The 21,416-nt window shown below is 38.2% G+C and overlaps 1 protein-coding gene across 5 annotated transcripts in view; it reads right to left on the bottom strand.

Annotated features, from left to right (window-relative positions):
* Window positions 1-4,764: 4,764 nt before the first annotated feature.
* TRMT11 (tRNA methyltransferase 11 homolog) overlaps window positions 4,765-21,416 on the bottom strand; it is a 28,754-nt gene continuing 12,102 nt past the window's right edge. For 4 of the 5 annotated variants that reach the window (XM_055809662.1, XM_027786095.2, XM_055809664.1 and 1 more), the window contains 6 exons: window positions 19,467-19,547; window positions 18,651-18,815; window positions 17,170-17,242; window positions 16,294-16,425; window positions 12,874-12,994; window positions 4,765-5,360 (listed from right to left, as the gene is read on the bottom strand). In XM_055809662.1, the coding sequence (XP_055665637.1) occupies window positions 5,229-5,360; window positions 12,874-12,994; window positions 16,294-16,425; window positions 17,170-17,242; window positions 18,651-18,815; window positions 19,467-19,547 (704 nt within the window). In that variant the 3' untranslated portion in view covers window positions 4,765-5,228. Of the gene's footprint in view, window positions 5,361-12,873; window positions 13,050-16,293; window positions 16,426-17,169; window positions 17,243-18,650; window positions 18,816-19,466; window positions 19,548-21,416 lie in introns of those variants that run through there. The other variant, XM_055809663.1, reaches the window with a different exon arrangement.

Genomic DNA, 21,416 nt, shown 5'->3' with positions numbered 1-21,416 from the left:
GGATAAAGCAAAGACACTCAGGGCTGTCCAGTCACGGCACTGAACATCCATCTTTAGTCATCACTCAGAGATACCCCATTTCAGGGAGAGATTTATAGAAGGAAGGATGATTAACTGCTACATGACTATTTTGCCAACTGTGTCTCCTTACAGTTGAGATTGTTTAGTTAGGAGTTATGGATTTGATCAGAATCAAGTACTTATCCTATCACATACAGTAACATGACCTGATAATATGCACTTTATTAGTGAAAGATTTATTAGAATGAACCTGTGAAAAAAGCATTTAAAATTAGAATTTTATACAGCAAGTGGCATTTTCATTGAAAAAAAACCTGCAAAGTAAATTTTAAATAAAATTTCGTTTTGGAAAGAATTAAAACAGTGATAATACTATGCTGTTCGGACATCTTTAGGAGGCAAGATGATTTTTTTTATTTTAACCATTTTATGGAAAGCAACAGAAACTTTGGATTAGAATCTCAGATGATCATTGGCAATCATCATACCTTTGTGCAAAATTCTCTTTTTCCAGCACCTGAAAATTGAATGTAAAAAAATTAACTTTTCTGGAAGCAAAATGTCCTGATCCTACCCAGCTGTATTCAAAATACTGCTTGTCAAACCTGACATACAGGGTCGAAGCCTCTGGTGCCTAGGTCTGCTGCGGGTTGTCAGCAATCTGTATTGCATCTTCTGGGCACCTCGCTGAGTGTACAGATTCCCAAGATCGCAACAGTGGCAGTAAGCAGTAAGATCTCCCTCCTTATCAATGGATTTTCCCTTTCAGCTGCTCACCTCCTTTTAAGCAACCTATAAGAACTAAAAAAGATCTTCCCTGGCAAACCTGTCTTGAGGTCCAGTATCCTTAGCATAGTCAGATTGTCCTCTCACTGGGACGTGATGAGGCCTTTCAGCTAACAGAGAGCTGCTGTCCTGTTGGAGTGGTGTCCTCCCCACCCAGAGGCTCAGGAAAGCTGTAACTGATTAGAGGCACTGTGCAAAGTAACAGCAGCCATGACAAAAAACTATAATGGAAACAGTTGTGAGGATACATACATAAACAGAGATTTTTGCAGCCCAATAAGCCAATAAGAGAACATCAGAGAAATATATGTTTTGTGCATATATATATATACACACACACACAAAGAGTAGCATGAAGGCAGGTATGATACATTTTGCTGTTTTAAATTATGCGATCATCAAAATCAACGAAATCAGAGAACAAAGTTAAAAACCCACATTTTTTCCAAATAGCAAACAGAAGAGAAAGGCAGAGAAGGATACTGGTCTCTTCATTCCCCCAGCTACCCACAACTATTTTTTTTAGGAATAGGAAAGAAGTTTCCAGGCTGAAAAGACAGCCTTGTTCAACTCTGGACCTCAATTTGCAGACCAAGCTAAACTGCAAAGGACGAATACATTAAGTTTTTCTTCTCTGTGAAGGGATGGAGAGTTAGAAAAGCAAACCATGGTGGTGACAGGAGCCAAGCCAGCAGAGAACGACCATTGCCTTTGGAGACTTCATCAGCCTCCTGTCTGCTAATTCCAGAGCTTGTTGTCTGGCAGGGAAACCTGTAACCACTGTGTATCACCTGCTCCAGCCTTGCCCACTCCAACTGGACATTTTTGTCTCTGGAAAGCCTGTGGCGAGAGGACAGTGCAAAGTCACAGAGTCACCATCTCTGTGACACCCTTCTCTGGCTGGTAGCCCTGAGACTGTGGAGCTGTCCTGGGGAAATATGGAATGGAAATAACCGTTAAGAAGAAATCTTAAAAAGCAGTGATAGAAGGAAAGAGAAGATTCAGAATTATTAAGGTCTTTCCTCCTTATAATATCTCTACAGTTAAGTAATATCAGCTTGAGAGAAAGCCCATACTTTATCTTCTTAGCAGCGTTTTTCAGTATTTTTGGACAGGTAAGCCTTGACTGAGAATTCAAAAAAAATTGACTTCCTTCTGCCAACTGCCATGCATATGGAGACCTATGACCCTCTTCTAAGTCACAACTCTGAGCTAAAATATTAGTCTAATGGAAAACGAAGAGACGCCGAACAGTTAAGGACTTCCACCAGTCTTCCAGCCCTGCTGAACAGGTAGAGAAGGAAGGCTGGATCCACCAAAACCATACTTCAAGAGTTGCTGTTGAAGTGTCTGTACCAGTGAGCAGACATTGCTGCAGCGCACGGTAGCGGTACAAAGTCGGGTGCTGTGGGAACAAAAAGCCTGCTCTGCTAGAGGAGATGTTAGATGTTAGATGTTGTCCTAGTAAGACACCAGTTTCTTGGATTGTTTAAAATGGAGGACTGCACTCTCCTTGAGATGTTCAGCAACTTAACACATCTGCCTGACTCCTCTCACCAGAGTGATAAGGAGAAACTACTGAGTCTTCAGGTTTTGTGAGTTGGTCTCATAGCTTTAGTAAAAGTGGAAAGTTCAGCCGAGACCTTTATGTTCCTTCTAAAAAAAGCTCTGGGTATATTCTGGGTATATGCATGTGGGTTCTCTGATGTTTAGAGTTGAACTGGTATTACAGCCTTTACTTTGGAAGAGATTAACTAGGTCTCTTTCCTCAACACTTCTGCCTATTTTAACAGAATTTGTAGCTCCCCGTTACCTGTCAGACCTCATCAAACCTTGACCTTCTGTCAAACATGTTCAAATTGGCCATTAATTCAAACAAGTATTAGAGAGAACAGGTAGGGCATGAAATTAATGCAGAGAAAATCTATTTCCACTACTTTTCCGCTTCCTTTTCCCATAGATACATGGGAGGCTTGGCAGCTAGGACCACCACCAAGTCAAGGGATTCTGTGCGAAGAGGGGACTCTTCCCCTTTGGTGCCTCAACAAATCACTACCTACAGCCAGAAGCAGCCTCTGCCCATAGAACCTTGCAGCCACGTTCAGGTCCTCCCTCCATTCAATTTGCTGCAGCGCAACAAAGTGCTCCAAAAATAACGTTTATTTTTTGAAACTGGAAAATGGCACAAACCACCCCAAAGGAGAGAATGACAATGGCGTGAGTTCAGTGTGGGCTCATGAACTGGCCCTCCTTGCCAGGGACAGGAAACTGGAACCTCACAGAAAGAGACTGCATGGAACCAGATTGAACACAAGTGCCAGAAACCGCGGCCGTCGACGGCCAAATCCTGCCGAAAGGATAACTGACCTGCCTGTCAGTCCTTTGCTAGAGCGAGCGCAAGGACTGTGCCGTGGCTCTACAGCTATAAACACCTCCACTTTGCAGGTCTGCATGTACAATAGGCTAGAGCACGCATATTAAGTGAGGAGAAATTTAAAGATCAGAAATATTTCCAAATGATAGCTTTAAAGTTGGGGAGCAGCGGTGCTTGAACATCTGACTTCAATTCTGAACTATTTTTGATGAGCGGATCTTGATGCAGTACCCCAAATACACTCACAGTTTCTGTTCAAAATGGTATTCATCAGTAATGATAGAGCCGTTATGTATGAACTGCTAAACAGGGGCCACACCGCCACTGCTGAGTGGACTAAATTAAGTTGGACTGCGCAGAGGAGAAATAAACTAAATCATTCTCTTTGAATAGACAGAGCCAGATTTGCCACTACCTTAAATCTTGTATAACTGTTTAGATCATGTCAATGTAGGGTAATTTTTATGACAATGAAGTTATAAATGCATAATAAATCCATCTAGAAAAATTCCTTGCCTATGAAGAACAGAAAGTAATTTTAATTTCTGAAGTATTAAAAGCTGAATGCCAAATTGTAATGCTAAAATTGAAGTCAGAAGTTATATGAAGACAGGTTTTCAGAAGCAGTAATTTCTTGATGTAATATTTGAAAGTGATCAATTCAAATTCTGCTTTTGAAAAATTCTCTGAGCTTTGATCTCGCTCCAAGTTTAGCCCAGAACAACTATTATATGGCTGACATTAAAAAGTCTCAAAACAAAGTGATTTATAATGGAAACACAGAAAATAAATCACTATTTCAGAACTTCCTAACACACCACAGATTAGATCCAGAAGGTCAGACAAAGTTGTCATTGAGTGTGCGAGCTCTCCCTGCTGCAGCTGAGGACCACAACAAACAGAAGAGCAAATTGATGAACTTGATCAGGTACACATAATGACTTGTGCCTTCCTAGGTATCACTGAAAGCAGCACTTAAAGATTATGATCTACAAAGATTGTAACATGACCACAATCATGCAACAAGTTGAGAAGCAAGGCTTCCTCCGGCTGGACCAAATACATATGTTCACCAACGCCCTGCTGAAGAATATTTGACCACTAAAATGAGAAGAGCCATTAACATCCTGAATTAATGGGCTTAGTGGTTTTCAAATGAGGCATTTTCATGATGGACATGGTGTGGATTCAGCAAAGTTTGCTGTTCAACAAATACAGCTTCAATTTCAAAGATTTGATTAAGCTTAATACCATTAGGGAACCATTACTGATTTTATGCTGTTGTTGTTACTGCTTTAACTATCAGTTTCTGAACCAAAAACTGCAGACAGTTGGCTTGACCAAAAGTCAAGGTTTAGGAATGCAAAAGCAAATCCAAGGTACAGATGAGCTTCAGATGTGGACAGGCTTCACAGGGTTTAATAGGCTCTCCAGAGTCTGTCAGGTCACAGAGGCTTTTTCTTTGGGGGGGGGGGGGGGGGTGGGGGGGGGGTGGGGGGGGTGCGTGCACATTTGTTTCTTTGTGGTTTTTGTTTGTTTTAAACACTTCTGGCCTCAGCCAGAGTAGTTATTGCATGCAACAATTAAAAAAAACCTCACAACAATCTTTTGTTTTATTGGATACCATTTACAAAAAAACAAAACAAATGAAAATAATCTTCTTAATAAACAACCCTTGATCACCACCACGTGTTTCTAAAACAGGCAGATGTTCACAGTTAAATCTGCCAAATAATACTACTACTTTTTTGTAAACGTTAATGGTGAAAGAACAATAATAATGGTTTTAGTCAATCATCATTAGTACTTGCAAGTACAAATATAAATTAAATAAGACTCAAAAAACTTGTACAATAAAATCTGCTATAAACAAAGCTAATTAAAAAGAACTGCTCTCAACCTGTGTTGTGGGTTTCATCTTGTTTTAAAATTAAAAGCAGTATTTATTTTTCTGAAGCATCCAAATGAATGTTCATATCCAGATGTCCTTACAAAGAAACATGATCTTCATTCTTTCCTCATTTTTTTAATCTGTTTATACTATATTTTACTTCTGATTGTCTTTTTCTTCCTTGGCAATCCTCTTCGTCACACCACTGAAATACTTCTCACGGAAAGAATTGTGTCCCCTGTACGGCATATACTGACCATCCAACAAGTAAGAATTCTGCTCTTGATCCTGCATGGCATCAAAATGCAAGCATTAGATTTCACAGTAGTATGTTCAACATGCATCGCCATTGGTTTTCCTCCAGACTTTTTCAAACAACTGCAAGCAAGCTTAAAGTTGTTGGGGTTTTTTTTACAATTTAGGTCAAACATTAAGGCAAACATTTAAGTCACTAGATTGATTAAAAAATTTCAAAGATACAATGCTAAGGTTTCCATTAGGATTAACAGGAACATATGCATCCTACTGCAAAGTCTTAACATTTAGCAGAAATTAAAATCCTTATGCAATGGATTCTCATTTGACATTGTTCAAATACAAGCTGTAAGCAGACAAGGGGGGGGTTGGTGGTGGTTTTGTTTGGAGTTTTTTAATGTACTCATTCAAATTTTAATTATTCTACTCTGTACAGCAAAATGACGCAAGCAGTCAGTACCAGACATTTGAAGTTTTAATAGCACTGCATCACTGGAAATATCTCGGCTAACATCACGAGATTCCAACTCTTGCATGAATGAATGAGAGCACAGGTACTATGCCACACAGACTTTTATAAAGGAAAATATAAAGGTTAGTTTCCAGAAAAAATACCATCCGGAGAATTCAATCACTCAGAGGTTTGTGGAAGGCAGGTACAAACAGAAGAGGAACCCAAATGACTAAATTGCATTCCTACAGTTACTGAAGAAGCATGATCACAGGATTTTTTTCTTGTGCAGTATTCACCTACTTCTGGAAGTTAAAGTTGAAACAGTAAATCCCTACACGTAATACCTATTTGACATCAGCCAAGTATATAGTTTAGAAAATTTGCCTATTGTATATACAAAGGTTTAGTTCATCATGTACTGTGGCTTTATACAATTAAGATGCAGTATTGATAACATTAGTAGACAAGTAAGATAAACAATACATCAAACTGAATGCTAAAGAAAACTGATGGCAACTTTTAAAAGTTTTACGCTTAAGGTTGATGTCAGTTTATTATGCTCAATAGCAAGATGGAATTGAGATAAGCAGCCTCGCATAGAACAACTGAACTGTGCAAAGAGAAAATAAAAGCAAGCATACAAGAGAACTAAACCTCTATTCCACTAAATGTTTCTCCTCAATGCATGCTCATTGTTATAAATTTTTAAGCAATGCAGCAACATACAGATTGCTTCAATACTTAAGTTTACAGTTCAGAGTTATTTGTTGATATTTGAAAACAAGGTTGCTGTGGCATGCTTTAACATAAGCAGCAGGAACACAAAAGTAGATTTAAGTCAATATTTTCATACTACAAGTACTACACTGTAAGGTTGAACTAAATCCTAGGGGACAATCTCCCCCTTTAGCTATTTTGTAGCCTTTCCAGGCTCTCACCTAGCAAGATCAACACCTCATCTTCCTTTGGATGTCCCAATATGCATTCTAAAGGAGTGAAACAAAAAGTTTTTCAACACAGCAAGACGTTTGTGTGCAGGTGTAAGTGCCCTCTTCTGGACACCGTGAGATATTCTGTGAAGGAGTTCTCTCCCATCCTACCAGATAACCAGCAGCATGCCACTGGCTTCAATTAACTTGCTAAATGTTAAGCGTCACATGGATATCGAACATGTAAAGCATGTACACCAGTAGCAGCAAATCAGTTCTATTTAAGTAGTGCACTGTTGGAAAATCACAGGAGAAAATGACCTTGATAAACCCACTGCAGACACAGTACTATCTATTGTCTTTTGGTCGCCTGTGAGAGACTGCCATCTCCAAGACCATTCTTAGGCTGATAATCAATACGCTTTTAACATATCCATGTAAAAAAAATAAATATACAGGCAGAGAGGAAACAAGGAGGAGTTCTGACATGCCCCTCTCACAGTCAGCCTTTACGCACTCCTCTAGGTCTCTTATACAGGACCACTCTGAGGAAAAGAGCACTTACTCTTCCCCTGAATTTGCAGGTCAGCAATCCTTCTTTGACCTAAACATAGAATATATTTTTATAACTTTGGGATGTGTTTTAATGGTAATTCTATATAATTTGCTTGTTTTGAGAAATAGATGGAATATTTGACCCTGAAGGATAATGATATATGGGTCAACAGTATTTTAACATAAAAATTAATCCCCACAGCCTCTAAGAGGTCACACATCTGTACACCATTCATCTTAAGTAATGAAACGCTGATTCAGGATGAAGGGAGGAAGGAAGAAAATAACTACCCTCTCTATCCCCAAGCTGGTTAGGGCAAAGACAGGATATGGTAATGTACGAGAACAAACTTCAGGTTAAACACACAGCTGTAAGAGGAGCGCCTGCATTCACCAAATGGAAACAGGTTTGGTACATCACTCCACAGCAGAATCCATTTTATCAATCCAGGCAGGCCTCAAAAGCTATGCAAATCACTGCTTGATAGGCGAGAGGTCTGCAGTCAGGCACAGATTTCTTGGGAGAGTTTATAAAAGCAGCTCCTGGCCTGCATGACAGTAATTCCAGCTTAAGAGCTTTCATTTCCTATCTCTCCTCTGTACAGACATCACTGTCCAATAAAGATGGTAATTGCTTTAAAGAAAAATAGTAGATTGGGAATTGCTTCTTAAAAAACGAAAAAGAAAATAAGAAATCCTGAAGTACCTGTAGATGCCACTCACTGTTGACATTCAGTAGTCAAAACAGGTTTATGGGCAACATGAGAACTGATCAAAGTAAAAGGAATTCTTGTATTTCAGAGACTAATGATTTCTGAACAAATTCTAACTTAGGGTATTTTTTATCTACCTGGCAAACTGAATGGGTACAATCTAAACACTAGGGATAGGCTGCATTTAACTCTACAGAAATAAGAACTTGTCAAAAATAATCTTCGTGAAACAATTTACTGTGACTATTTGCACTAGAATTTATCTGGGAATCAGGCACCAGCTCGTTTCAATAAGGAAGCCAGCCAAACATTCTCAGTCAAGCTCTACCTTGAGTAATATAAATTGGTAGAATATGCACTCTAAATATCTGACAGGAATGTTTTGCAGTAAAAGAAGATCTCTTATGGAGGGTGTCAATATCAGCATCAACTCTCCTTCAAGTGCATTAACTGTCCAGGGCAGTTAATATGGAGGTTTTTTTCTTTTCTCTTGCCTTTTTTTTTAAAAAAAAAACAAAAGAGTTTAAATTCACGGAATGGAGTTGAACCACAGTATTTGAAGGGAGATAGTCTCTTTCCTTCTCTTAACATGACACACTGGAGGAGCAATAAGCAGTACTGTATCACAATGACATACAGCTGCATCTAGGGATGAGTAGCTTTCTTCCACTTACTTACTTTGAAACAACTGGTCATCTTTTTCAAGGTCCAAAGTTTGTAAATGGTTATTCAACACAAAACAGTGAGACTTCCCAAGAAATCATTTCCAAGACAGCAATGATCAGCCTGCCTGGCACTAAGTCAGCTCTTTCCCCAGTCTGCCAGCGCTACCAAGATGATAAAGACTTCTTCCTTTATTTGTAAGCCAGAACTGAAGATGTTAGTTAACCCCTGGTTTTATCACCATCCTTGGTTCTCACTTTGAACAATTTAAGTTCTCAAAACAGCAGAATAATCGCAAACAACAGTTATCACGTAAAACTTCTGCTCTGAAATGTTTTGTGATGACTTCTGTGACAACTGAAAGCCAACAAAGCCCTTGTCAAACTGCATGCTACCGAATTGCTTCTAGCTAATTAGCTTCTAGCTAATTTGAGTTTTCAACTCAAATCTCATTTGTTCAAAAGACAACACTAAAAAAGTGTTACAGATCTTCAATAAATAATGAAAGAGATGGAAGGAAAAGGAAGCTTAAACATAACAAGAAAGCTTTATTTTTATTTAAATCATGGTGAATGTGAAGTGATATTCTGAAGATTTTTGTGAATCTAGCACACCTCAAGTTCAGCCTCAGGGTAATTACCCACATTCAGTTTCTGTTTAAAAAAAAAAAATCTTGCTAGCACTATCACAGCTTCCTACCACTCTACATCTGGTGCTGGACAGTAGCTACAGAAACCACTTGTAGTAATGTTATACAGCTATAAACAACAAGAAGCAGTTTCCAAATCAGAGACAACAGGGTCATATCCAGGAAAAGACACTGCTAAATTCAGTAGGAAAAATTCTACACCAGTAACAACTCTGGAGTGACCGTGTGACATGGAAATGCTGGACCCATTCTGAGTGGTGGATTTGTATGCCCGATGCTCCAGAGTCCTTTCCTGGGCAGTCATATGCTCAAAGTTCATCCTTCAGTCAAGTTTTCTGTTTCACCTTGCTGCATAACTTCTAGGTGTCACTTTTAGCCCTTATTACAGATTTTTCCTTCAATATTTTCTTAACAAGTCCTGATTAGCGACTTCAGAACTAGGTAGCATTGACCAGCCAAATAGATACTATATATTTCTGTAAGACAGCGAGCAGAGGAATGAAACAAGTAATTCAGCAATAGCTGAAATAATTCAGCATGGGGAAAGCAACAAGCTAGACATAGTGCTGTAAAGAAAGGGAACACCAAACAACCCTACAGTTAAACAGTCAGTAAGTCTACCGCTTCTGGAAACAGCTGATTTATCATCAGATATAAATTCCCAAGAACCCTCGTGGTAGTAAGTTTTTATACTCCAATTTTCCTACTGATTAACCACTTACCAGTTATTTCACATTTAAAGAAAAAAAATCACCGTGACAATTCAGATATAGGTGGCACAGACTGAGACCCTTTAGCCTTACATCACTATATTTTTTACAGCTTTTGAAAAATATACTGGCACAATAGAAGGTACATTTTCACTTGATTCAGGCTGGAACAATTGGTTCAAACCTCTTCGGACCTAAAGCAGAAGGCTGAACTCCTATGATACCACAGTCAACAGATATTACAACACAAATCTGCTTGGCCAACAGCTTCTCATTCTCCCACTACCACTGTATTTATATATGAATGCCTACAGTCTTTGGAGAGTTGAACTGGTGTTCACCGCTTAAAAAAAGCCTCCCTTCACAGTTCAATGAAGGTAGACTCACACACAGTCCTGCCTACTATAATATCAATTAGAAAGTTTTGTTTCAGGTTTAGAGAGATACTGAGGAGACCCATATCCATTTACTACCGGAAGAAGGGACACTAACGTCCAAAGAAAAAAGTAATACAATAGGCCAGTAAGCTCTCACTTCATATCACTTCTGTTTTGTTCCTCTCCTGTTCCACACTTCAGTTCTTCACTTCTCTTATTCTTCTGCCTTCAGAGTTTTAGAAGACTAGGAGTCGCTAGTTGGCTGCTGCTAGCTGCCCTCCACAACAACTGCTTTCATTCATTTTTATTATTGTCACTATAATTTAAGACTGGGGAGCAGGGGAGTTACTAATGACCACCATGGTTGCCCAAAAAAAAGCCTTAAATATTAAAACCCAAGCAACTCTTCTGTGCATATTGTGCACATGCTGGAAAAGCCTATTCATATCAAAACTGTGTTCAGAAAGAAATCTTTTCCAGTTGGCATGATATCATCGTAAACTTAAATAGAACAAACTGGATGCTTACAAGATGCATAGCACCTTTTGTGAGGTTTTTTTTAATTCAACCTTTATGATCTTCATGCTTATGATTAATTATGATAGATTAATACTTCAACTAGACATATGCACTTTTTGCATTCACTTTGGTGTCCTTTATAGTACAAGCACAATCAAATTGCACCATCAATTTCACGTTCGGTAACTGGATTCATTTCTTGTTAAGAATTTAGTCTTAATGCTGAAATCAAGTTTGCTGTGAAATGTGCAATGCATTATTGGTGGCAAACACTGGGGAAACCAAAGGACTGCATAATGACACTACACGATTTGTAAAACTTCTTAGCCCCTTCCAAGTACCAAACTAAGCTGAATTAAAAGGCATTTGAGACTGTTACAAACCAGTTTGGTAAGGCAGACGAGAACTGTTTGGAAACATAAAAGCTTGCATATTCGCAAAAATTCACTCTTCCATTTTGGAAAAAGACAAATGGCCAAAGCTCCAGCTATTGAATTTTATGAACATACCCAGTGAGTCAGAAGTATCCAATTCAAAGGCTGTTCAGGATATTAAGACAGGAAAAACACATCCCAGGTAAGGGACAAAAGGGTAGTGAAATCTTGGATAGTTAGACACCAAACAAGACCCTAAAAAAAAGCAGTCACTGGCTAAGGAGTCAATATGCAGTTTGTTACTTGGACAAGTTTTGCATCGTCAGAAACTGTACATGTGTTCTGGTATCTTTAAATTATCTAAAAGACAACTGGAGTCCTTAGCATAAGCACCTGCACAGTTTTACCTAAGCAGTAAGCCTGCCAACTCGACTCAGGTGCCCAAAGCTAAGCACTTCCAGACATGAACCTGTCAAAGCACGTACTGAAGAACAGGTGATGCACAAAACAAGAATAACAACTAATGAAACTCTATTCATAGAAGGCTGGATATATTTTTTAAATTAGAACATGTCATCCTAGAGCACTGGCAGTAACAAAACTCCTGGTTTTTTACTCCTCCATGAACACTCCGAGACGCACATCAAAAACTTTCATAATTTACCCTCTTGCTTCGCTACTGGTAAAGTTGGCAGCTCTGACTCTGAACTTCACATACAGTGTTTTACAAAAATTCAGGTGTTGCTTGAGAATCTCAGTCATCATTAGCATTATGAATGCAGTACTGAAACCCTGCTGTGTTATTAGTGCAAGCACCATGCAGACACAGCAGTCTGACTGTATCTCCTGTCATTTAAAATAGCTCTTGCAACTGACAAGGAATGTACTAAAAAACACTTACTCGCTGTTTGCATGTGTTTTCATTAAGAATCTGCTTTACCTTTGCTTAGCATCTCTTAACAGTGCTAGGCAAGAGAAGCAGCAAGAAAGGAAAGGAAACCTGACAGAATGCAGCATTCCCTGGTCCCAACGCCTCAGGAGAGGCACTTAAGTACGTCCCAAAACAACAAAAAAAAAGTATAGCGAGTCATGCTGGCTTATGTCACAGCTACAATACTATTTCTAAAGCTAGAGAAGTACCACTTTGAAAATGAAGTAACAGAACTGAATACGGTTTACCTGCCCTGCAAGACCCACAAAAGCATTTAGTATTTACTTGGGCATCAAATTACGCTTTGGAATCAACGGGAACTTGGGCATCTTGGCATCTCTGTGGATGGGATTCACAGAGTTCAGTTTTCCTTGAAAAGCATATGCAACTTTCCCAAGTAACTGTAAGTTCAAAGATCTCTTTCACACTATTAAGTGGCTTGCTCAGGACGAAAAGTGAGGAGAAAAAGGAAGAAAGACATCAAACCCAGAACAATCCCTTAAATCACTGCTCAGTCTATTTTAAAGAAACGTGTGGAGGTTTTACAAAAGCTCTTAACTCTCATCATAAAAAAAGTACAGTGTGATGGAAATAAGGATCAAATGCCAAATAGCACAAACTTTTCATGAATGCAATAGCTACTATTTTATACAATCAAGAATTCAAGCTTACCTTGAATTCTTTCACCTTTTCCATGGTTATCAGGCGCCTTGATGTGTGGCTGGAAAGCATCTGCTCACAGTTGCTAATAAGTTTCAGGCACGGGTGGCGAGGAATGATCTCTTCTGTGTATCTGGAAGTAATAAACATTCATAGAGCTGTAAGCTCATGAATTGGAAGGCTTGCATCTGAAACAAAATTAATACAGATTCTTCACAAAATGGCTTACACGAAAGTTGCTACCCATATTAATTTGATTGAAGAAATTCAGGTATTGGTGCTCCAGAGTAAAGAGACACATACATACACTTTCTACATGTATTTACATGACTTTATTGTATGTACACAAGCCTGTCTCTATCATTTCAAGTAGAAAATATCTCAACCAATCAGGAGTAGTAACTTATCCAGTCAGAGCTGTGATTTGAAAAATGTATTCCACAGTCAACATATAAAGTTGCAGGACCAAGAGACTTATCTCTGGCTCCCTAAAAGGAGACCATTACACTTCAATGTCAAATCACAGTAAACCAGCTTTTATTAGGCAGTGACATTCCCGGACATTAGAATTTGGTGTTAGAAATCCATCACGTTATAATTACTCTTTCTAAAGGGAAGAGAAAAAAAATCCATTATCCTTTAACATCAGATGGTAGCAACACTGGCTTGCAATTAAATCCTGTCTATAGAAGGAAAAAGTTACAGTGTTTTAAATGCCCCCACTTCATAAGCATACTACTTCCTAAAGAACTTTCTCTAGGTTGCTTTCGATCCTTCTATTTCTTTAAATGCTGAAAGAGGAATTTAAGGATTTAAGAGCTTTGTATGGGACTACAGGAGCAAAAAGTATTGACCTAGCTACTAAGATAAACATGAGATCAATATATATATACACTGAAACATATAAATCAGCCATTTAGTCTCAGTTTTTGTAATAAGCTTTCCTGTAATAATTACTACACCATAATACAGAAAATGGTGTATGGTATTGTCAGTGACTGTAATTTCGTAAAAAATGCTTGCTCTCCTGAGTCCCCAATACTTGGGGGTCAGCAGAAGTCTGACATTGAAAAGCAGAACTGAACAACTTTCACATGTATCACTTAAACTTAAAAGATACGAAGGATGAGATTCATATTTTTCCTGAAAAGTAGATTTTCTGAATGCACTTTACAAAGTAAATGCATTGTTCTGGGAGAAAGAGAAGGCAAATATAACACAACTCAAAACAGGACCCATCTAGGTGCTGATGGAAATCTTGACATTTCTTAAAGATAATAGTGAGCTGTTAAACAAGTAAGACAATACCAAACACAGACTTGTAAATAGGAAAAACCCCAAACAGTACTGCCTCTTTGCATTGTTTCAAAACGTCAAGATTGCAAAACAACCCTTCAGTCACTTCTCATGTCTGGAATCAAGTCACTACTGCTAGACAAAGTCAGAATATGCTTTTGACAAAGGAGAGTGAAATTAATTCTCAATTGTTTTTTTCTATTACACAAGACTTTTGGTGCATCTAGTTCTACCAAGCTGCCTCTTTCTCTTACAAAGAAAGGTAGGCACTCTGCCACAACATCTTAAAAGTTTCTCTTCATAACCATACAAAAGCCTGGCTGCAAAGGAATTAAAAGAATTCAGACTCAACAATGATTTCAATGTCAGATTGAAAGAGTAAACTTTGGAGTGAGATTCTATCTTGCAGAGGGAGAGATCATTATCGCTTTGTTAAAAAGCCTCGTCTGTTAGCATTAGTGCATATATTTCTACACTCTTTCAGGTAAAACTCAGGACAAGAAATATCAAGAAATATAGTAGCAGTAGTTTTAACAGACATCCATTTTAATCCAGGTTTGTTTTGAATTTAAGGTAATACACAAGGATCTCAAACAACACATGAATCTGATGGCAGGTGTTGCCAAGGGATATCTGATAACACAACATTAGTAGACAGTATCTTGTCTTCCCCTCGCATACCTGCTTTAATGTTTGTTCCTGTGTTCATCGTTACAGCTGAAAATAAAGTGACTATACTAATATTCTGTGATAGTGACTTCAGTATTTCAATCCATAGTAGTATGTACAAATTCACTAAGAGGCAACCCAACTACAGCTTGAGAGAGCTGACCTCCCCAAAACAGCAACTGAAGTAGAACCAGAACATGCAGTTCATACTTATCTAAAGTTAAACACTTCATACTGCTGTATACTGAGGAAGCATCCTCTTACCAAAGTTCAATGAGCAGACAAAAAGCTCTGGTATCTTGACACACAGAATAAACTCAGTAATTCAAAACAGAGTTTATTGACACGGAAATCTAAGAATTCACAAATCACCCATGATTTGTCAGGGCTAAAAGCAAGTATAGGCAGATATTTTGAACAATTAGCTATAATAGTGTTAATGGCATTTATTATTTTGTTTACGAATAGTCTTACAAGAAAAAAAAAGTCTAAGATACCAATTATATCATTAAAAAAAAAATGCAAGCTACTAAGTGCACTCTTCTGTCATGAAAATTGTTAACAGAAATGGCTCCTTTTGATTTCCACAGTTTCAAAACAGCATCTAATAATAATATGTAGGACTGTCACAAGCCATTTACATGATGAAACCAGGCACAACACCACTTTATATATCAGTACAGTTTGATTCTACATAGAAACATATGACATTGTAGAAGCTACCTTCAGAGTACATCTACATCTGGAAGATAATCAGAAACAGCTATTGTACATCAACTTCCCACTTTACTGTGAAATAGTTCTGAAAAATAAAACCACCAAAAAAAACCACCCAACCCTCAAAACCTTATCTAAGAGATGCTGAAGTAAGGTATGCAACCAGATGTCTTTCCTTTTAAGCCCAGTTCTAATCCCAGGCTGCACTACTGAGCAGGCAGCATCCTGCAGTCTCTGCTGGCCTCTCTCGTCCTTAACAGGGCTACTCCCCTACGCATCCTGCCTCTCACTCCAGTCTCTTGGTCACTTGACTTTTCCCAGAAGAAAGCTAAATTATAGTGCCAAACCCCAAACAGCCAAGAATGTTCTCTTGCAGGACCTTGTCATGTATCTCTATCAACTACTCTAGTAGAAACACATTAATAACAGCCTTACTACTACTATCTTAGAAATTGATCTGCACCTTGAAAGTTTAATTTTCTAAGCTTAAACCTCAACCCATTGGACATGTATTTGCAAGGACATGTAAAGGCTTTTTCTTTTTGGTAACAGTCAGGAATTATTTCCATCCAAAAACCTTATTTCAAAATGTGCTTTCCCTCATATGAAGTTTTGAAATATGAAGTCTGAGCATTACTCCTAAGTGCTAGTATTATGGAAGTTTCAGCTGTACTATGCCCCAAAAGCAAGCACAGTGAGAATGTAGCATCTGTTCTGACATACTACTTAAGAGAAATTAAGAATACATACTCAGGCCTGTATATCGGCAGCCAGTAAACTAATCTTCCTCCCATCACCAGATATTCTGCTGCAAACTTCAACAGGTCAAAAAAGATGTCACTTAGATGGTAATTGGATGAAACGAAGATGTGATTGTCTGCGCTAAACAAAAAAATTACAAGTGTAAACATAAAAGCACACGTAAAACCTGCATTTTTAATAAAAAAAACAAAAACCACCACCTAAACCAAAAAAACAAACAAACCACAAAACAGCACTATGTGACACTTTCAAAACTACATAGGACAATCTAGGAGTACAACTTCTACTAAGAGGAACGTGACTTCCTCAATTCCCTTACTGGCTCTTTAGACTATCATCTTTAGTACTTGTGGAAGTCAAAGAATCACAGGCATGTTGAGAACAGTCATTTTGCACATCTTTAAGGGCAGTTTAGAGTAAAAGGCAGAAGACAAGGAAGGCCAGGCAGTGGAGAAGCTATGTGTTATCACTGAAGAAAAAGGAGCAGTGGAAATCCAAGAGAGGTGGTTACGGTAAAATAGAGGTATTGCTTTTTAGACTGATTTTGCAGCTTCTGCTTACAGCTGAAGAGAACTTTCTGAGAATCGGAAACACAAGGTAATGGTGACTCACGGAGACAAGAAATAGGATTTGCAATCTCAACACATGCAAATTATAAGCAGGGAGAACAAAAACAAGAGGATTTTGGGAAGTAACACACTAGTTTTGCAAACAGAACAAAAAGGTCTTTTCTTCTTTAATTAATATTACTATCTTTCTTTTTAACTGCTGACAGCCAGCCAAGAAATAATAAAGACTCTAAAACTATAACTGGGTTTCCATTAAGACATTTATATTCTACAACAGACAAGACAGCTTACCTACCTTCTTTCAGCTGACTTAACTGTTTCCTTTTGTGAACCTGTTCTGCGAGTAGCTTCTCTGATACCATATGGTGCTATACAAAGCAAGTGTACAATGCAGATATGAGAACCTCACCCTTTGTCTAAATAACATACAATTACGTTATATATACAACGGTGCATAAACTGTGGCTTATAGAAAGTCAAAAAACCTGAAAGATTTTACCAAGTAAAAGTCAGTAAAGGTAACTTCTTCAAGATCTATTAGGTTTCTTGCTCCAAAAGGTTACTTTAAAACTGTTTCACAGAAAGCCCTTCAGCTGTCAGAGGCTTCTAGCAGCCTAGACATTTGCTACACTACAAAGGACAATGCTTTTCTGTTTTCTTTATTAAAAGATATTCCTTACATTTCCATCATGTGACAAATAATCCCATCCACTTTTGTTTGACAGACGCAAACATCTCCCCTGTAGCACCTAGCTAAGCTTTTTCAAAATTAAATTGTACCTGCTGGAATTTCTTGCGAACACATTACACAAATGGTAGTTTTCACAAGAACAGATAAGAAGAGCCAGAGATGGCTTTTTCTCATACATTTTTGCACTGTTCTACTAGTGTAACGTACTTATTTCAACATGTTCAACATACCTGGTTTCGTGAGACTTGTTTCAGCATCATGGAAACACCATACAACCATTTTGCTAACAGAGAAGTTATGGCACAACTTGCGAACTCAGTTCTAAGTCATATTAATATTCTACATCATCTTATTGCCAAATAGGCCAAATCAAAGTTAGCAGGCAACCCACAAAGAAAAGTCACACTCCCTATTCCTAATTAATATTTGTATGTCGCTGTAAGAGCCAGCACTAGAGATCAGAAATTGCAGTATCAAGGTCTTTTATTTATTCGCTTAGCTTCTACTCCCTCTCATGCATGACAAACTGCGTTAAGTCAAAGGTTCCTACAAGAGCAGAGGATCCTTTCAAACCGCTAGTGTTTCTAGTAGTTAAGTGTATCAGAAATGCATTAAAATTTCTCTTTGGAAGCATTCCAATAAGCACTTAACATAAGTCTCCACAAGTCCATCAGAGCTGCATGGCAGACTCCAGTGTGTTGCAGATCAGGTCCTAACAGCAACATGGGCCATTCTGATAAGAAGTCTCTGTGCACCAGTAAAATTATGCCTTTAGTGAATGAGACTTCTTTGAAGGATGAGTTTCAGCCACATGGATTTCTACTAGCAAACATAACATTCTCTCCATGGAAGAAAGTATTAACACCAGCTTTGTTACACATCTGTAACTATCCTTAAAACAAATGCAGAGATGTCAAATGCAGATCAAATTACCACAGTGCTGCTCTCAATGGTCGTTTTCCGAGATATAGAAACTGCACACCTGAGCACTTATCAAGACATTAAATCAATGTACATAGGCATAGACATAGGCAATAATCTTTTAGTCATCACTATTAGGCAGCAAAAAATATTAACAAACTTACGATCTGTAATGATTGCATCAAACAGCATCCCTTTTCGCCATATTGGTCTCGAAGAATCAGAAACTAGTGCATCAAGGTAATATTTCTCTAAACCGTACTGTCGGAGATTAGCTCTGATATTTTCATCCGGACCTCTCCATTTCTGGTTCTTTCTGCTTGCTTTGCCTGGGAAGGGTAGGGCATGGAACGGAAAAAAAAGCATACCTAACAACAAACTACTTTATAGGAAAAAACTTTCATACACTCTATCATGTAATTTAAAGGAAATGAAATAAATGTTACATACAAAACCAGAGCTTATCCCCTGACTTATTCTACTCACTGTCTTACGTGTTTGTGATAAACTTCACAAGTAGCAAGGAATAATGAAAATCTGTGAGCAAAGTTCTGCTGCACCATTTTATAAAAATGTTGGTTTGTAAGATGTTCTCACTATCTGTCAGACATAATCCTGTCCAATAAATCAGATATAATTTGCACGGAAATTTTCAGAGAAGTAAGAATGGGATTAGACTTCCTGGGTCAGGTTACAAGAAGCTTCCTACATCACAGGCTAAGAAAGCACACAGCTGTTATAATTATTATTTGGAAATTTGTTTTGGTTTTCATTACTCCTTCTATTAAATATTTCCTGCCTAAAAATAAGGGAATAGCTTAGCTAGGATACATGTAAGTTGGTCAACAAAAATAAGCATGACCAAATAAATCCCGTGAAGATTAATGATGCTTTAAAGTACACTAAGTATCATCTGCTACCACCAGTATTCTTAAATTCCAGAGAGTAAGATTTCAGTGGCTTAGAAATATATAACATACCTAATCCATGGATTGTGTTGAAATCTATATCAGTACCACACACATATGCTCCGAAGTGTGCTGAGGATATGAGAAGGCCACCTATAAAGGGGAGAAAAGGTGAAAAGTATGAACTGCCGTCATAAATTTTATCAGTGTTAGGATTTTTTGCTCAGGAACTTCAGGAGTTTACACCAGTAGCACACTAGACCCAAAGCTAGACCCAAGAACTACCAAGCAGTTAGAATCACTACGCAACTATAATCAGAGATAGTAACACCAAGTCCCTTGCCTGCTATATGTGATCTTCCTTATCTAGCTATGCCCTATGTCACTCTCTATCTCTGGAGACTGTTCTTAGGAGGGTTTTTTTCTGTGTTTCAAGGCAATAAAGATCCTTTAATCATTACATGAACCAAACTTTTCAAATCTACTTTGCGAGGAGCAGAATTTCAAATTGTTGGCAAACAACTTGAAAAATCATCACCAAACAAATCACAATTCTACCATTTGTTCTCAAAGTCAGTCTCCTTAACTGTGTCTAAAATCAAACTCTTGTATAACGTGGTCATTCCCTGAGTAAGCAGCAGTAGAGTATCTTCAATGTAAACAGCAATATCAAAAACGTTTCTGTAATTGTTTTGCAGTATGAAAGCTATATACAGATGCATTTTTTTCTCTATGCTGCCTATTTTGTCAGTACATTTATTAGTGTACTCATCTTGCAATAAAAGGAATTCCTTTAATCATTATATTGTGATCTGCTTTGCTAATTGAAAAAATACTACCAAAAAAGAATGTGTGATATCCCCTTGAAACTGGGCAACGGTTGAATAGCCCATAGGAAAGGGTAAATGACATTATCTTTTTAACAGCTTCAAAAAAAAAAAAAAAAAAAAAAAAGATGAACAGCAGAAGATAACCAAAGAGCTGTGTTCTCGAGTTGTTAAAAAACAGGTATGTAGCTAACAGAATGCTTTAAAACTGAACAGTGACTGAGAACAAGGCTGTGAACCCCACACAACTGATGTCAACTGCTTAAGGATGCAAACAGCCCTGCTAAAATAAAGGGGTGATCGCTGCAGGACAAAGAATTGACCAGCACAGGCAACGCTGTGCAAGCTGGATGTGCAGGTGACACCAGCTCTCCTATTCACTGGTAGCACAGAGAGGAGCATCTCAAGTGGCTGCACTGCCCCGCACCACCCACTCAGCACTGACAAATCCCTAACATGCCCTGTGTGCACAGGCTGAAGATCCCACCTCAGGGCACTAGAAAACTCCTACATCATATGCTAATGATCTCTACCAAAACTGAAGGTGAGGGAGAAAAAAAAAAAAAAAATTTCCTCTGCTTTTTCTTGTGAAATGGATCAGGGAAAAGCAAGGTTACTCACCCCAGAGGAGTCACCCATTTCCCTTCTCGGCTGCAATCCCTCAGAACAGATGGGCAGTACCTCCAGAGGGTCAAGACAAATTTAGCTAGCCCTGACCCCAAGTATGGCATACCACCCAGTCCTATAAAAAAAGTAAGAAGAAAGTACTTTGCCCATCTAAGAATGTTTTTAATCACAGGGAAAAAAGTTAGGAAAACATGAACTTACAGCTTTTAATATATCTCAGCTGGCACTAGTTCAATTCTGTTCACACAGAAGGTGCACGAATACTTAAACACTCTAATATGGCCAGCCCTTTGACCTACTATATCAAACTGATGTATACAAAGGGTTAATCAGAGAATCATTGTGACCCCAATGACTATTAGCAGAATGATGATGGCACAGAACTTTATGTTTTTCTATGGTACACTATTTCCCCCACCTCTTCAGCATAGATGAGGGTCTAGTCATGCCACTACCCTCCAGAATGTTAAAGAAAAAATTCCTGTCATTTGCAATTACATAGTATCACTAATCGGCAAAAGGGAAAGCAGGGACAAACATCTTCCAAAGGTACAAACAAGCTCACTGA

This window comes from Falco peregrinus, chromosome 7, assembly GCF_023634155.1.
Source record: "Falco peregrinus isolate bFalPer1 chromosome 7, bFalPer1.pri, whole genome shotgun sequence".
Lineage (NCBI taxonomy): Eukaryota > Metazoa > Chordata > Aves > Falconiformes > Falconidae > Falco > Falco peregrinus.
This window is presented reverse-complemented; position numbering and strand designations above follow the sequence as displayed.